General features: G+C 51.5%; 1 protein-coding gene across 2 annotated transcripts; it reads right to left on the reverse strand.

Moving 5' to 3' along the window:
• Window positions 1-2,830: 2,830 nt before the first annotated feature.
• Window positions 2,831-12,226, reverse strand: LOC142023514 (melanin-concentrating hormone receptor 1-like). Of its 2 annotated transcripts, none has more exons than XM_075014564.1 (2): window positions 12,048-12,226; window positions 2,831-7,145 (listed from the first exon to the last, which is right to left on the reverse strand). In XM_075014564.1, exons 1-2 carry the CDS (start codon window positions 12,118-12,120, stop codon window positions 6,097-6,099), a joined length of 1,122 nt encoding a protein of 373 aa, XP_074870665.1. In that variant the 5' UTR covers window positions 12,121-12,226; the 3' UTR covers window positions 2,831-6,096. The 2 variants fall into 2 exon arrangements, 1 of the variants encoding a protein (XP_074870665.1); XR_012648248.1 differs by lacking the exon at window positions 2,831-7,145 and adding an exon at window positions 8,130-8,218 and having other exon boundaries at window positions 12,048-12,108.
• Window positions 12,227-17,080: the final 4,854 nt, after the last annotated feature.

Raw genomic sequence — 17,080 nt, forward strand, 5'->3', positions numbered from 1 at the left:
AGAAAATTGATGTAAGATACTCTACTCCAGCTACATGACTTGCTTAGCTGGAGTTGATGTACCTTACATTGATTTTTTGCTCCATCTCCACAGTGGGAGGTTGATGGGAGAAACTTTCCTGTTGAATTCCTTTACTCCTCGGACTCTACGGGGGCACCCTCCACATTGAATTTCATGGTTCCATACTAGACCTCTGGAGCATCAACCCTCCAGTAATGATAGACAAGCTCTGAGAGTCCTTGTCTCCAATTATTCAGGACTTTCTCCCATCACCAGCACCTCCGGTATGTGTCTTGTGGGAGACCCGACGTGAGGCAGCTCCTTGACAAATTCATTTACCGCTGTTTTCTTTTGTCACATGAATGTCTGTCTCCCCCTCCCCCCCCCCAAGTCTGGCTGATGGAAGGAGCAGGGAGTTGGGGTGGGGAAGTCAAGGAAATCCTATAACCTTGCTTGCCATGCCGTGTGATTCCTTTCCCAAGGCTGCATTGCAACCCTGATGATAATGGTGCTGCAGCCAGTCTTGCCATCTTCATTGCCTTCTCCAGGCTTCAACCACATGTGGTGGGCTTGATCCCACAGCTCAGTGGGAGTTTTGTCTGAGAAAGGACTGCAAGATTCCAGGAGAATGACTCACCTTTTGCTGCCTGGCTTCTCAATCCCTCCAACGCCATGTCACAGGCTGGCCTAGCATTCTGCTTTCTTCATGGAAGGGGCATAGGGAGGTTGTTCTCCTGGCAGCCCTATGAGCTGTAGCTATTCCTATTCTGTCATGGCCAGCCCCTTCACCTGATCTGCCAGGCTGTGCCCCTCCGGCCTGATGTCTTTGGCAGATGCACTCAGAAGATGTAGCATGGGATGGTTGGTAGCGCCTCTTGTTAGCCTCAACTGGGTGCAATTATTCCCATCTCCTGCTTTTGAGGCCATACAGGGAGGATCAGGATCTGGGGGTTAAATGATCTTTCACTCTCCTCCCTCTTCCCCATTTTCTCTCACTCCTTCATTCCGTCCTCTCTCTCTCTCTCATGCTTTTCCTCCTCTCTTTCCCTGTCCCTATATGGCCTCTTTTCTTCCCGCACCTACACTCTCTTCCTTTTGTAACCTCATTCCCTCTCTCCCCTTCTGTCCCTTTCCTCACTGCTACCTTCTCCCGTTTCTCCCTGTCTTTACTCCACTCCCTCTCAGCACAGCCACAGGGACATCTGGCCTCGCTGCCCCGTCCCTTTAGGTAGCAAACTGCCTTTAAGGAATGCCACCCCTGCAGGATGATGACAATTTCATGGTCTCTATTACGATTCTTTGATGGCTTCTGCCTGGGGCCCTGGGAACCCACCCCACTTCCCAGATGCATCTCCTGTTTGCTGCTGTTGCTACAGACACTCAAGCGCTGGAACAAAAAGCAGCAAAGGGCTGTGAGTAAATGGAGTCCTAAGACCCATTTCCTGTCATTTCCTTTCACGGCCATCCAGGGGCTTCACTTGCCAAGACCCTAATTGGGCCAGGGTCTGCCAGAATGGCTATTAGTAGCATAGCGGCTTTCTCCTCAGGTGTATTAATTGGCTGTGCCGCCTGCTGCTGCTGTGAAAATGGCATCCAGAGATAAAACAGGGAGTCCTTGGCTCTCTGAAACACAGACCTTTCCCAGGACACTTTCAGGCTGGTTTCTCCTCACTCAGGAGCTGGAGTGAGGGATTGAAGAGGCAGCACGTGGAAAGTCAGAGTTAAGTAAAGTCTCAGGGGAACAGGCAGAGAGGACCCTACTCAAACTGGGAACTGGAGTGCAGCAAATAAGGGATTTTCAGTCAGAAGGCTAAACCCAAAACAGCTGAAAATTCAGGTCACTTCAAACCAAACCTGATTATTTTTTCCCCTTGCCAAAACAAAGAACAGTGTGTGTCCAGCACGGCCCTGGCCACTGTTGGGAGGAGACACGTCAAACTGAACTGTTCAGACTTCTTTGAATTTTTTCCCACTCGTTTTTCATCCATCCAAAATGTCTCACCAGTCCAGCCCAAATTCACCAAGTTTTTGGTCTCCGGGAAACTGAATTTTTTTGCAAGTTTGCTATTTAAACAACATTTTTTTTTGGCCTCACTCTACTAGAAACATTCCGATTTCATTGGAGTTGTGGGGGGGCACCTCTCTTCAGCTGCTCATGCCCATCAGGCACACTGTGTCACAGTCCCAGTGAGGCTACAGCCAAGTTCAAACCGCCTTTAAACCCTGCTTTTAAGATGGCTGTAAGTCCCACTGTTTCTGGGGATTTTGTAACGAGCCTGAACACCTGATCCCAGAAAGAAGTACAGTGTCTCTCCCTTGATTTCCGTGTGCACTGAGGGCAAGGTTCCCTCTAATTTTTTCCATCCATAGGTGGAATAAATTTTACATGCACTGAGGCCCATGCTCCTGTGCACCAACAGAAAAACAAAATCTTGTTGTGGGAGCTGTGCTAATCAGCTGGGCGGCATCTGATTTTCTGCTAGGTAGCTGCACCAGCGCACCACTTGTACAGAACGCTGGTTGAGGGGAGTTCCATACCTTTCAGGCAGTGCCCAGCATCTTGCAGGATTGGGCCCATATGCAAATCACTCTGAAATGGGGGAGGAGAAAAAACTCCACCGAAGACCACTGAAAGTGGAACTTCACAGAGCACCACGTTCTCTGTGACGTGGTTATGCCTTGGAAAAGGCATGGGCCCCCACACATGTTCAGAGCCACGTACAGTTCTGGTGCGGAGAAATACAAAGCGTTCAGCAGCAGCGGGCTCGCAGTCTGGGGTCAGGCCAAGCACAGGCCTGCAGCCAACAAGCTCAAGCACAAAGGTCTTTATTGAACAACAAGACAACAATATGGCACTCTTTGAGAGCCAAATACTGGCAGCACGAAACACACTGGAAGCCTTAGGCCCCGCAGACACATCCAGCTCACGCTGTGTAGATGGATGGATAACCACGCAGGTTTGCAACATATGCAGGGAGCTTTGGGGAAATCCTCTCGATTCAAACACTGCTGGTCTCGAAGCCTGGAGAGGTCTGTGCTGCCTGCTCAGAGCCACATGGGAAATGCCTGACTGTTGTAGACTCTTTAGCACAAGAACCAAAGTCTCTGAGTCACACGAAATTAAATGAGTCCCTTCCCTTACCTAGGGGGATGTTTGGTTTGGTTTCCATTTGTGGAGCCTTTGTCTCTGGGGATGCTTGGTCTCCCAGCTCGGTCATCCATCCCCCACAGTTCCTGCTTCTCACAGCTGGCACTCTTCCATCCAAGGAGCCTTATCCAGAAACTCTCAGCACCCTGATCGCAGCCAGCCCATAAGCATAGGCCATAGGAAACAACTCTGCTTTAGCCCCAGAGCAATGCACTAGGGGACACTAACACGTCTTCTCCATCTCTCATGTCTGTGGCTCAGGCTGCCCAGGTGGTGCCTTGCATCCCCTGCAAGTTTCGCAACCTACTCCCTCTCCGGCAGCAGCTCCAGAGGGGACAGGGAAGCAGTCCCCCACAGAACCCCATTCTCCCTACTCCAGCACCAAACGTGGGGAAGGAGCAGCTGGGGGCCCACTGCTGTTGGGAACCCATCCTGGCTCTGACAAGCAGGAGATGCTGTCAAGTGACACAGGGCACTCCTGTCTCAGGGGCTGAACCTGCTGCCTCCACACCAGGCACATCCTCAGGGGAGTGAGGGACATTTTGCTTTACACCCAGTTTGGGAAGAAAGGACCCGTTCAGTCTGAAGATCATCAATTCAGAGTAGTAATAAGACCCTGCTCACCCTAGCAGCAACTGGGGCACTGGCCTGGATGGAAGAGCTGCTGTTTAGAGGATTTGGGGGTAGTTCAGTCTCCATGTTCTTCCCTTCCCAGAACTTTCCTGACTCAATCAATTCCTTTTATAAGAATGAATTCACTGGCTCCCCCTTCTCACCTGAAAAGGTCCTTCCTTCTTCCCACTTCCTGACTCACATGGACGATAATGCAGGATCTGTTCACCCTTCTTGAGAAGTACAAGACTTTCCTTAGCAAACCCTGATCCCTCTTCCTTATCTCTTCCTCCTGCTCCCTCAAGGAAGTGATTGTCCAAAAAGAGCAAGTAACCACAACAAAGCTCCCACTAGCACCTGCACAGGTGAGTTAAATTCCATGCAGTCAAGGCGGAGACAAAGATCACAAGAAGAAAAAGAATGTTACAACTCTGAGAGCTGACTGCCCACCTATCTAGATTTATCCTCCGTGGGCAGAGAACAATATTGGGAGACCACAGTACAGTCATGGGATGCGTGTGCTTACATTGGTGCCTGGTGTTAGAGAAATAATTGGGTGTGTAAATGGGGTTGCCTGCATGTGTATTGGTGAGTGTGGATCTAGGAGAAGGTGTGCACATGTTAGTGGGTTTTGTGTACTTCTATAGACTCACATGCCTACCGATGCGTGTGTGTGTATGTGGTTTCCGAAGAATGTTTGTCGTTGTACATGTGACTCTGTATGTTGCTGCCTGGCTGAGTGTGCAACTATGTGGATGTGAATTAGGCTATGTCTACACTACCCCAGAAGATTGACATGCTCAAGGTCAATCTTTCAGGGTTCAATTTCACACATCTGGTAGGGTCATGCGTAATCGACTTCTCAGGGGTCAGCATCCCCTCCTGTAATCTTCGTGAGATGTGAGGAATAAGGGAGGTCGACAGGAGATTTTCTCCCGTTGACTTCCCTCTGTGTAGACGGCCAGGTAACTTGTTTGCCGATAAGTCAATTCTAGTTATGCAATTGCTGTAGCTAGAATTGCGTATCTGAAATCCATTTAGTTTCCTAGTGTAGACCTGGCCTTAGTTTCTTTGCTCCATGTGTGGTGTCTGTAGGAGTGCATGTGAAACAGGTTGTGGTTGTAAGTGTTTCTCCTACATCAAACGTGTCCACAATAGTTACTTGCTCCTTATTTAACAAACAGCTTAATACTTTCCTCACTGCCTCCTGGGACTCCTGTGGAGAGTCGATCAATGTAATCCCCAGCACTTGGCTAATCCATGCTGGCTCTTGAACCCCTCTAAGGAGTGAAAGTACCTTGCAGCCTCTGGAGAGCTCGTGCTGCATTTATCACATCTGGCTGTTTTGATTTTAATTGGTAGTATCACCATTCTCCTCTGAAAGTCCCACAAGCAGCTGCCTTCTTTCAGCACGACCATCTCCCCTTCTCTTCCTTGACACACATCTGCCGTTGTGCACGCTGGCTTGTTTGGAGGAATCTTTAAAAAGCTGCCTGTGCGATATTCCCTAATGAACATGCAGGTGGATGGGCACAGAGGCAGACCAAAAGAGCAGCACGGGGGAAGCAGGTTCACCGTGGTGACTATCTACAGATCAGGTGTAAGGAGGCCCTGCTCAGCTGCACAGAATGCCACGAAGTGCTACAATCGCTACCTGCTAGAGGGCCAAGTTTTGCCTGCAGGTACATAGAGGCGGCTTGTCAGGAACCCAGCATCTGGTCCGTGAATGTTCATAGGCCAGTCAAGCAGCACAGCTCACCAGAGGCAGGTTGGGACTTCAGCAAGAAGTCCAGAGGATTTTGGCAAGACTGCTGACTGCCAGGGTTCCTTCACTAATGCTTGTGGGTTTGTTCCTCAGGCACTTCAGAGGCTGCTTTCTTGAGCGGTTCCTTGTCTTTTTGCTTTTGGAATTTAAGCGTAGGCCCCACAAAGCTGCGTTTTCTACCCCCCCCTCCTTTTAAAATAGGCTTTTTAAAGGTTCAAGTCTCAAAGTAAGAGGGTCCACATCCATTTCTTCTGAAGTCTTCCCTCTTCACCTGTCCTTCTTTCTCTTTCTCCCTCTCTCTTCCTTCTCCCTCCAAGAGGAGCCCCCTGCTTTGTGCAAAATAAAAAGGAGCTCCCAAGTCATTCCTCAGTGGGCCAAGGAAGCAGTACATGAAACTCTTAAGAGCCCTGCAGTGAGAGAGGACTCGGCTATGAGATTCAAAGGGGAAGCCTGTTGTCCCTGTGCTTCACTGAGTGTCATCAGAAGCCCCTTCTTCTCCATGGACCTCCATACTTTGTGCCATTCCCAGAAGAGACTCCCCCCGCTGAGCCGTCCTTGGGCCATAGAGTCCCTAGTGTACTGCAACAGTCACAGGCAGGGTGTGTGGGGAAAAGTCCTCCAGAAACTGAGTTTGCTGAGTGCATTCTGGTGCCAGCTTTAGGCACACACTGGCTTCTGTCGCGCTGTTGTTGTTGAGGGAACTACTGTTGCGGAATTGCTCCTTGGCAGGACGGATGGCCACCATGAACTGGCGCTTGAAGGTCTCACTCAGGGCGATGTAGAGGAAGGGGTTGAGGCAGCTGTTGGCATAACCCAAGCTAATGGCAAAGTTATAGGCATAGAAGAAGGCAACGGATGGTGTGTCAATGCCGAGATGCACCAGCTGGAGGATGTAGAAGGGGGCCCAGCAAATAAAAAAGGCAGAGCAGATGGCAACTGCCATGCGGGTGACTTTCTTGGTACGTACCTGGAGGCTCCTCTGGGGCAGGGGGACCACAGTAGTAGCCATGTGCTGGAGGATCTTAAAATAAACAACACAGATGACAATCAGCGGGATAGCAAAGGCCAGCATGAACTGGTAGAGTGTGAACCAGTACACATCCGTCTCGGGGTTGGGAAGCAAGAGCGCGCAGCGGACAGTCCCGTCCTCCAGAGGCATCAGACCTGCATACATCCACACAGGGATGATGGTCAGGAAGGAAAGGAGCCACACCAAGCAGATCACTAAGGCTGCTACGCGTGGCGTCCGGACAGAGGTGGATTTCAGAGGGTAGACGGTTGCCAGGTAACGGTCGAGGGTCATCACTGTCAGGATGTTGGTGCTGGTGACCTGGCTGTTAGCGTCCAAGGCGGTGATGATGGTGCACAAAGGCGCCCCGAAATACCAGGCACCGTTACCAAGGAGCTGGTGGATAAGAAAGGGCATGCCCAGCAGGAAGACGAGATCCACAATGGACAGGTTGAAAATGAAGATGTCAGGCACAGTCTGCTTGCACCGCAGCTGCTTCTTCTTGACGATGGTGTAGATGACGATGAGATTCCCGACGATGCCCAGGAAACAGATGATGCCGAACAGACTAGGCATGATCACGTTGTTGTAGGGGGCCGCCCTTTCTGGCCCTGCCAAACAAACCAGAGCTGTTATTTCCTGACAGTATGGGCTTCCCATCAGTGTTCCCTGTCACTTTGCCCGTCCCCGTGCGGAATACATTTTACGTTCACCGGGGGAGGTGTGGGTATGCACCACGAGTAGAACCACAGGGTACCGACTGCGGGGGGCTGTGGGCACTCTGCTGTTCAGCTGGGCAACATTTGCATCTCTCCTGGGCGGCCACCCAAGCGCTCAGTTTACTCATACCCATCTGTGCTGATACCCCTGTGCTGCTGGATCCCACCTCAGCTCAGAGACAGGTCTGAGGAATTCTAAAGTTGTCCATGCGGATGCTAGTTTGGGAGTCATTTACACCTCTTCCTGCCCTGCCCAATGCACACAGCACGCCAGCTTACATTCACTTGGCCATGTAAGCATCCCATGAGATACCTCAGTCCGGAGCAGCTCTGCCAATGTACCTCAGCTCTGACCTTCCTCCTGCAAGAACCCTCTGCGGTTTCTCCTAAATACAAAGGGCTGGGGTTTCAAAAGTGGGTGCAAAAATTAGACCCCAGTTCCCCTTTAGGCACCTGATACAGTAAAGCTGAGAACCCAGCTGACATCAATGAGAGCAGTAGCTGCTTAGCACTCCCGAAAAGCCTTCACCAGCATTAGGCCCAGAGAACCAAATTCATGTTTACGTATAATCTAAATAGGATTTAAACTCTGGTCTCTGTAGGCTAATGGCCCAGTGCCAATCAAAACCTGATTTCTCTGCATGAGATCCCAAGGCTCAGTGAGTGTTTGTGGTACCTCCTGCCTTGCCAGGAAGCACCACGTACCACATGTGCAAAGAAAAGACCCCAGTGGAGGCAAATCGCATTTTATTTCATTATTTCTCTCCTGTGGGGTATGTTGTTTCCATGGGAAGTTGTGTAAATTATTCGCATGCCTGAAGAAATGACATGCACTGCAGCATCTCCGAAGGCCTCCCTGTGACTGGCTCTCATTGAATTGCAGATGATTCAAACTGATTTTAATTGGGAACACTTTTTGATTACTCCATTCTTTGGACTCCTTAACAACTTGCTTCTGCAGAGATCTACTTTGGGGAGAAAGTGGGAGACATTTACAGTAGGTCCCAGAGAAATCAAAAACTAGTAAATATGTCATGGGTGTTTTCCAAAAGTATTCAGTCCCCCTGAACAACACTTGAGTCCCAACTTTTATCTGTTACATCAGAGTAAATCTGGACTAATATGACAGAAGTCAGTGGAGTAACTCCACATTTACACCAGGGCTGGGGTGGGAGGCGGTCAGAAAGAAGGATCAGACCCAAGATGATAAAACAGGCTTTTGCCACTTCAGTCATGTCACGTTTGTGTTCTAGGAAGCAGAGATATGACAAATTGCTGGTGCTGCTGTACTTTTGACACTTGGACACCTCAGGATGAGTCATAACCAAAGCCAGGTAGGAGTTTGTAGTCTGCAGACATACGCATCCTATCTCAAGTACAGCTGACAGAGAGCAATCAGTCAGCCACAGATGGGAAGAACCTGGTCACAGGTAAGGCAGCCTGGTTTGCTAAAGATTCGTATTTGTATCTGCTGCAAAGACAGCCCGCTGCTGCTTCATCTGCTTTGGATTAGAAACTGAAGTGAGCAGTGATGTTGGCTGGCTGATGCTTTAGGAACACTCTGTCCAAACCAGCTGAAAATATATCACCCATAACTAAAAACAATCCACATGCCTGTAGGATCCCTGCCAGCACCCACACCCCATGTTCAGCTCCTAAGAGAAATAACTTTGGCATAGGCTGTTTTGCAGGGGATTAGTGACCCACTGTGCTTAATGGCCCCTGTCATGGCTGTGGTTCAAGTTTATCAATTCCTCCCAGCTGGCCGTCAATCCCCAAGAAAACCCCTGTGCTCTGTGGCTGTTCTTTAACTAGCACTCTGCCACAGGAACACAATGCAAACTGTTGCAGCTCCCACATCATCAAGCCTACACATCTCTGGGGCATCCGGACTGGCCTCCTTCTTTCCTAGGGCCTGCAGGGGAAAGACTAGAAGAATAAGACTTTCCCTCTAACCTGCTATATAGTAGCTTGTATGGGGTGCCCCCTCCCCACACACTTCCTGGAACAGAGAGGATTGTGTTATTAAAACACAGGACATTTTATTGGCTGGGGGTCTGAACATAATGTGCTTTGCTGGTATACAGCTGAGTTTTTGAAAATGCTCATGGTGGTTCTGTAATATTTGGAACAAGCACAACTAAGCTTATAGTAAAGTTTGTGTAAGCACAAAGGCCTGACATTAGGGGTTATTTATTTAGTATCTTTCACTCTGAAGGATCCCAAGGAGCTTTTCAAACTTTATATTTAAAGCACCACTAAACAGCAGCCAACGCTGGGGTGGAGAGCTGCACGTGTAGGATCACAGGACTGGAAGAGACATCAAGTGCAGCCCCCTGCGCTCACAGCAGGACCAAGCACCATCTAGACCGGGGTGGGCTTTTAGGTTAGATATTAGGAAAAACTACTTCACCAGGAGGGTGGTGAAGCACTGGAATGCCTTGCCTAGAGAGGTGGTGGATTCTCCATCCCTCAAGGTTTTTAAGTCCCGGCTGGACAAGGTCCTGGCTGGGATGAACTTAGTGGGGGCTGATCCTGCTTGAAGCAGGGGGCTGGACTAGATGACCTCCTGAGGTCCCTTCCAGCCCTATGATTTTATGGGCACCCTGCAGCATGTCAGGGGAAGCAGCTGGTGGGTCACAAGACAGGTTGTTTACCTTGGATCCACAGGTGCATCCGCCTCCGCTCCCAATGGCTGTTGTTTGCTGTTCCTGGCGAATGGGAACCGTGGGAAGGAATGGCCAGCAAGTCCCTGCAGCCTGTGCAACTTCCTGCACCACCCATTGGCTGAGAATAGCAAACTGCATCCAATGGGAGCTGCAACTGTCTTTACTTGTGGGTTGTTTACCTTGCATCTATCTGGCAGTCTGCCAGCAGCCAGGGGCCAACAGACTTGCTGGGCCCCTGGGCAAGGGAAGACCAGATCCAGCCCCACACTCCCAAAAGGAGAAGGGCTGAGGTCAATCAGCCCTCAGCACCACCCAGAGTGTGCCAGGCTCCCAGCCTGCCATTGACTCCTCTGTTCCACCTCACCAAGACACACAAAGGGAGTTGACGGGAGAGCACCTCCAGTCAACACACTACAGAGAAGACACTGCACTAAGTAGATCTAAGCAACACAACTTCAGCTACGTGAATAGTGTAACTGAAGTCAATGTATTTAGATCTATCTCCAGCAGTAGGATAGCCCTAAGTGTTGCAATGAACTTAGTGTATATGTGCACTAGTTCAGGGGGTGGGGGCAACAGAATTGCTGGGCCTCTGGGGCAGTTGCCCCCTTTGCCCTGGCCCTAGTGCATGCAATCAGAGCTACCCTGCTGTGTGGGTTAGACATTGGCTTCTGCAGGAGAGTCTTCCACTAGGTAAGTATCAGAGAGGTAGCTGTGTTAGTCTGTAGCTTCGAGAACAACAAGCAGCCTTGTGGCACCTTATAGACTAACATATTTTGGAGCTTATGGTTGTGCTCTAAAATATCTGTTAGTCTATCAGGTGCCACAAGACTTCTTGTTGTTCTTCCAGTAGGCAGTGACTTTTAGGGGAGGTGGACCTGTGCTCTGGCTCCAAGACTCCAGTGAACATGGCCATACACTACAGAATAATGACAATTGCTTTCTTGGACTGCAACACAGTCTGTTACAATTAGATGGCTCTGCCTCTCCTCCCAGGAGCCCTGCTTCACACAGCATCCATTCACTGGGATCAAGTTTTGTCTGAGTGAGGCTCGCAGGACCTGGGCCTAGCTTGATCCCTAGGGTGACACTGTACCTGGAACAAATGTCTCCTGATCCACATTATGCTGCCTTTTAGTGTGTTTGTCAATCTCTCTCTTCACAGCAGAGTAAGTGCCCTCATTGGCTCCCTTACTTCTGCGCTGCTGCGGCTGCCCTGGGGCTGATGGCTGGAGCCATCTCCAGGTGAAGGATTAGGAAGGAGTGGGGAGGAGACCCAAGCCTGGAGGATGGGGTGGGGGAATAAGAGAGCCCAGGCAGGGGGCTCCAGCTGTCCCCCTTATCCCTCCCTCCAGGTTCTGCAGGGCTTTGCTGCAGGAGCCCCAGCTCCCAGCACTGCCGGAGCTCTTGGAAAAACACCCTGACCCCTTGCAGCTCCCTTGACGCTCCCCTGCACATCCCCCCTGCCCCATAGGTGGAGACCTTCTCTTCTTGACTCAGCCTCAGCTCCTCCACTGCCCCACATCCCCCTAGTTCCAGTCAAGTCAGCGGAGCGTCCCCCGTGCAGGCTGCTGGCCGCCAGACCTCACGGGGCTTATGGGCTCAGGACTACCCTGCGGTACGTGGCCCCAGGGACCGAGCCAAGGTCCCGGGCGGGGTTTCGCTCCCAGCCTCACCAGACCCGCTTTGTGGCTCCAGCGAACCGCTCCCCGCCCCTGTGCCTCCTTCGGCAGCGCGCTGGCCCGTCCCCTGCGGTTCGGCGAGGGGGGTCTCCGCGCTCGGGACGCCGGGGAAGGCTTCCCCCGCCCCGGCTCGGAACCGCAGCGGGCCGGCGGGTGGGAAGAGCCACCGCCGGGGGCGGCCCCTCGCGCCACGGGGGCAGGACCTCGGCGGGGAACTTCGCCCGCCGCCGCGTTCCGCTCCCCGCCCCGCGCCAGCAGCGCCGAGCGCCGGCGGGAGCTGTTCGGCCCGCCGGTTCTGAAGTGTCCCTCGCCGCGGGGCTCCGGGGAGGGCGAGCTCGGGGGGCCCCGGGGCGCGAGAACAGCGGGCCCCTCCCCCCTCGGCCCCCTGCCCGCTGGAGCCCGGCCGGGCGCGGGGCCGGCGCTGCGCTCCCGGCCGCACTTACCCGAGCCGTTCCGGGCAGCCCAGGCCGAGCAGTTCCTGGCGCACAGCGGCAGGGAGGCGTTGTCCGAGGCCATCTGGCCCCCAGGGGGCGCGCTGGAGGCGAGCCTCAGCCGGATCCCTCGGGTCGCCCCGCGGCGCGTCCGGGCGGGACGGGGCCCGGTCGCCGGGGCAGACGGGCCGGGCGGGCGGGCGCCGCGGCTCTGGCGGCCGCTCCTTCGCCGGGCAGCGGGGAGCCGAGTGCAGCCCCTAGCGGCGGGCGCCGCCTCGGCTGCCAGCGCCGCCCCCGGAGCCGCCGCGCCTGGCTGGCCGAAGCTGCAGCGCGCTGCCTGCCCGGGCCGTGGCGCCGCCGCACGCACAGCCCGCCGCCGGCTGCGAGCCCTCGGGAGCGGAGCGGAGCGCAGCGGGGGCGGGCTCTGGGTTCGCAGCCCCGCGCTGGGCTTGGAGCTGGCAGGGGGCTGCGGTACCAGCTCCCCTATGGGGCGGTCTGCTCCGCTCCCCCTGCCCCCGGACTGGCCCCCAGCCGGGACACGGCCCCCGAGGCACCGCGAGCCGCTGCTGGCTGCCCTTGCCCCTGCCCCTTCTCCGCCCGGGCTCCCCCAGCGTCTCACCCGCGGTGTGCCCAGCGGCCGACCCCGCCTTAGGGTCTTCAGGCCCCCGCGATCCCCCTCCCCGGAGCTGCAGTCCTGCGAAGGGAGTCGGGGTCTGGTCTGTGAGCCCCGCGGAGAGGGAGGCTGAGCTCAGCCCGGCTCCCTCGGGGGGAGTGAGTCATTTGCTGGCCCCCACCGAGAGTCTGGTGCGATTCGTTGTGTGGAGTGTGATGCTCCCCGGGGCAGGCCATGTCCAGGGCTCTGGCACGTGCAGCCCAAGTCCTTTCATGGGTGAGTCAGAGATTTCCCAGAGCGCAGCTCTGAGCTGGCAAAGCACCAGCAAAAGTACCCACCGAAAAAGTGGATAAACACCTCTCCCATCCCCTCACGCAGGCTGCATGTTTCATCCCCCTTCTGAGAGCCTTTGCTGTGTCGTCAGCTCCATGCGTCTCCCTGAATTATTTCTCCTGGACCCAGAATTGTTTTTGTAGACTTGACTTTTAGCTGGTCCCTGCTTTCCCTGGGCACCTGGGGAGGGCTGAGACCACCTGAGCAGTTGTTCTGCAGAAGACTGTGCAGCCATCTCCTGAGTCAGGGAGAGTTTCAGGGGCTCGGCAGTTCTTAAAAGAAGCGTCTTAACCTCCCAGCACCCAGGCCATCTACAGCCGGAGCGTTTTCACAATCAGGCCCAGGAGTCCTGGTGTCTGTCCCTGTCCCCCAAGCCCCACCCCTTACTGCCATCGCCCCACCCTATCCCCCTCATTGCACCCCTGGGAATTACCAGGTGGCGTGGTGTGGGGAGGCAGTAGGGGTCATAGGAGCAGCAGCCATAGGGAATTGGGGCAAATCGGGGCAAAGCTCTATTCCACCTCCCCATGCTTGTGCCACCATGGTGAGTGTGGGGGGCTCCCGTGCTGCTGGCCCCTAATCCTGCATCCCTTCAGGGGGAGTGAAATGAAGGGGAGAGGGTGGGGTGGTCAGGGGAAATCTTGGGGGACATATAACCCACCCGCCCACCAGATTCCTGGACCAAATTGCAAAAATGCTCTAGCCATAGATGGCCCATGGGCCGGGGTTTCAGACCCCTCTCTTAAAGTCAGGTCTTTGGTATGCCCTCATACAGGGATTGTCATTTCACCAGGGGGTGACCTTACCACTACAGCTGAAGACTAACAAATTGATTAGGTCGTGAGCGCTCCTGAGCAAGATCCACTTCTTCAGATGAAAATGAAGTAGAAGAAGTGGGTCTAACCCACGAAAGCTCATGACCTAATCAATTTGTGAGTCTCTAAGATGCTACAGGATTGCTTATTATTTGTGAAGCTGCAGACTAACACAGCTAAGGCCTCTGAGATGATTAAGCTAAAGGAATATACCACTGTAACTAGCAGCAGCAGTAGGTTGTTATCCTCTGGTGGCTTAGCCACTAAAAGGGAGATGTGATGTGCATTGCCCACATGTTGTGCACTCTGATGTAAAGTGAGTGGAGAGTTTCACGCAGGATGCTTCATCCTCAGTAAAGGGATAGCCATGTGATATGAGAATGTGTAGAAGCAGGGAAGCTTATGGGAAAGTGACTGGAAATATAGTATAAGAAGTAAGCTCTCTAATTACAATGAAAATGGAGTGACTAAACCACAGTGAAAAAGTGCCTTACATTAAAAGAGAGTGTAATTAACAACCAAGTAGAAGAATGCCATCTTCCCAGGTACGTTTCTTTAAACAACTTTTTCAAGGCCCAGTTTAATTTACCTTCCCCAGGCATTCTTGAACAGGCACCACTTTTTCCACAAAGTGGAAACCTGACATTTAAGATTTATCAGGTTTCCAAAGCAAACCATTAGTTCATCACTTAAACCTCTAATGTTATTGTTCATCCATGAAACAGAATCGCGGCATTAAAGGAGAATGGCAAATCCAACTTCTCAGATTTCCTAAGGCCAGATAGCTCACAATGTCAATATCCCCCAATGCACGAGTTGGCGTGGGTTTATCTTCCTGTACCTGGATGCTGTGCACTTAATCATCACTTCTTTTCATTTTAGGGTGCTATTCCAAGTTGTATTATTTATCATTTCTCTTACAGCCTCCCCAGCATTGGGACCCCATTGTGCTAAGTCCTACACAAACATAAACAAGGAACAATCTCTGCCGCAGTAGATTTATAGGCTAAAAGACATAGCAGGTGGATTGAACCAATTGGGGAAGAGAGGATGGGATAACAAAACCATTAGATGTGTTGGCATAAACTAACTGCGTGCACAATTCAAAGCCCATCAGTAGAAGCAATAGCAGTAATCAGCTCACCACCTGCCTGGCCACGGTGAGACAAGTTTTCTGAGTGTGTTATGCTGATTTATCTAAATCTCAATCCTGTGGACCAACCTCCCACTGAAGTCAGTCATAGAAACGGGAAATACAGTATTAGAATTAACCTAACAACTGTCCAATGGCAATGAAAATGGAGTCACTGAAGCCCGGTGGCAATGTCTGGCATTAAAAGAGAGTAATAACCGAAGAGAGGGCTGCCATCTTGTCAGTGTAATGGAGTAGGCTAAGGCACAGGAAATGGAGGAAAGACCCTGGCATGCATAAGAAAGCTGGAGACTTCCGAAGTTGTTCAAAGGCAAAGACTTTTTTGGGAAACAAATCTCGTTGGTTTAACAGCAGATTAACGCTGAAAGCCTCTTGCATATATCAGTGATGAGTTGCATTTCCAGTGTCTGTACTAGGTCCCTGTCTTATGCGGTATGAGCAAGACTGCAACAAGCCCTGGGGAAGGTGCTGGCACAATCCACTGTCACAAAGCTATTATTACAGTTTCTCCAACCTGTTTTGCAAATGAATTTTTCAATCCACTGTTACTTAGTACATATTTACTTAGTACCTAGCTACTTCTCTGACAGACACTATAAGCTAGCTAAGGGCCTAGCCCTGCAAATCCTCATGCACATAATTATCCAACTGGCATGACTATTCATGTATGAGTCAAGGTTTGCAGGATTATGCTTGGTGGTATAAATAATAATCACAACTGGCTTCCTTTAAACTGATCAAATGAGCACTATGGGTAAAATGCAGTCTTGTACAGAAAACCAGCACAAGGGCTATGCACCAGTTGCATGTCAAAATCAGACTTTCATGGTTCATTGACCTTTAATACAGGTGAAATTTCACCCTTTTTAAGCTGGGAGAATTTTGCAATGTCTGTAATAGTTCATGTGTTGCACTTTTACCGCCCCTTCTAGCCAAGAATCTCAAAGTAGTGCCCAACCATTCATTCGTTTAGCTCCTCTCACCCCGGGAAGTAGATAACGTTATCACACTCATTGGACAGATGAGAGGAATGAGAAACAGGAAAGTTAAGTAAATTGCACAAAGCCATGTAGTGAATCAATGGCAGAGCCAGGCACAAACCCAGTGTTCCTAACTCCAGATCTGCCCTCTGCGACAAGACCCTGTCACCTCATCTTCTGTTTTTGTGCTTTCTTAATGAGCTTTTTAGAGTGAATGAAGTTTTTCCCATCTTCTCAATAAAATAACTCGTATACCCATCACACCTCCCGTTACAAGCATGGATGCTAGTTAATTGGTCACGTAAATCTTCTCGTGATCTGAGCTGAATGTCGAGTTAATTAACACAAACGGAGCATTTCTCTGGACCCAGAAAATCATCTCTTCTCTCACTGCCACTTCTTTGCTATTGAAATAAAAGATTAGAATGGTCCACTCAGCCCTTGGCTATTTCTAGTCTCAAACTGCTAATTTCAGGCTTTGATCTTTATGCCCTGCTTCCTGTGGCTGATTACAGCCGGCCAAAGGCCAAGGCAAGTGGCTTCTGTGGATTTCTTTCCTTTGTGAAAGGTTAAAGAATCTCAGAGACAAAAGAGCAGCCAAAAATAACAGGGGAGGACAAGTAGCTCTCTGCATTGCACAAGCAAGTGGAGAGGGACCAGCCTGCTGTGGCTGTAACTATCTCATTAAGGTCAGGGATACGGATATACACTCAGCAAACCGACAAAATATAAGATATTCCAAAGTTGTACCATTATCTGGTATCAACAGCAGCAAACCCTGAGGGAGACAGGTACTGCCTGAGGGTAGAATGTTTTGGTTACTTTCCACTTATAAGAACAGCCAGGACGAGGAGGCAGCTGCAAAGTCCAACAAGGAAAAAGTGTGGGGTTGAATAATAACTCAGCTATAATTGTGTGCACAAGGCCTGATTCTCTCCTCACGCGCTGCACCGTGCTTCTACTGCCTCCAAGGGATGCTTGCCTGATTTACACCAGTGAGTCAGAGATGTAATACATCCCCATGCTACAGCTAGTAACTCCCATCGACACCAGGCAGAAAGGCGGGTGCTAATCTGAAAGCAGAAATGGGCTCACTGCATATTACATTTACATCACTGCCCACTAACATCACTACTGCAGTTAGTCCATAT

Source organism: Carettochelys insculpta, chromosome 20 (assembly GCF_033958435.1).
Source record: "Carettochelys insculpta isolate YL-2023 chromosome 20, ASM3395843v1, whole genome shotgun sequence".
NCBI lineage: Eukaryota > Metazoa > Chordata > Testudines > Carettochelyidae > Carettochelys > Carettochelys insculpta.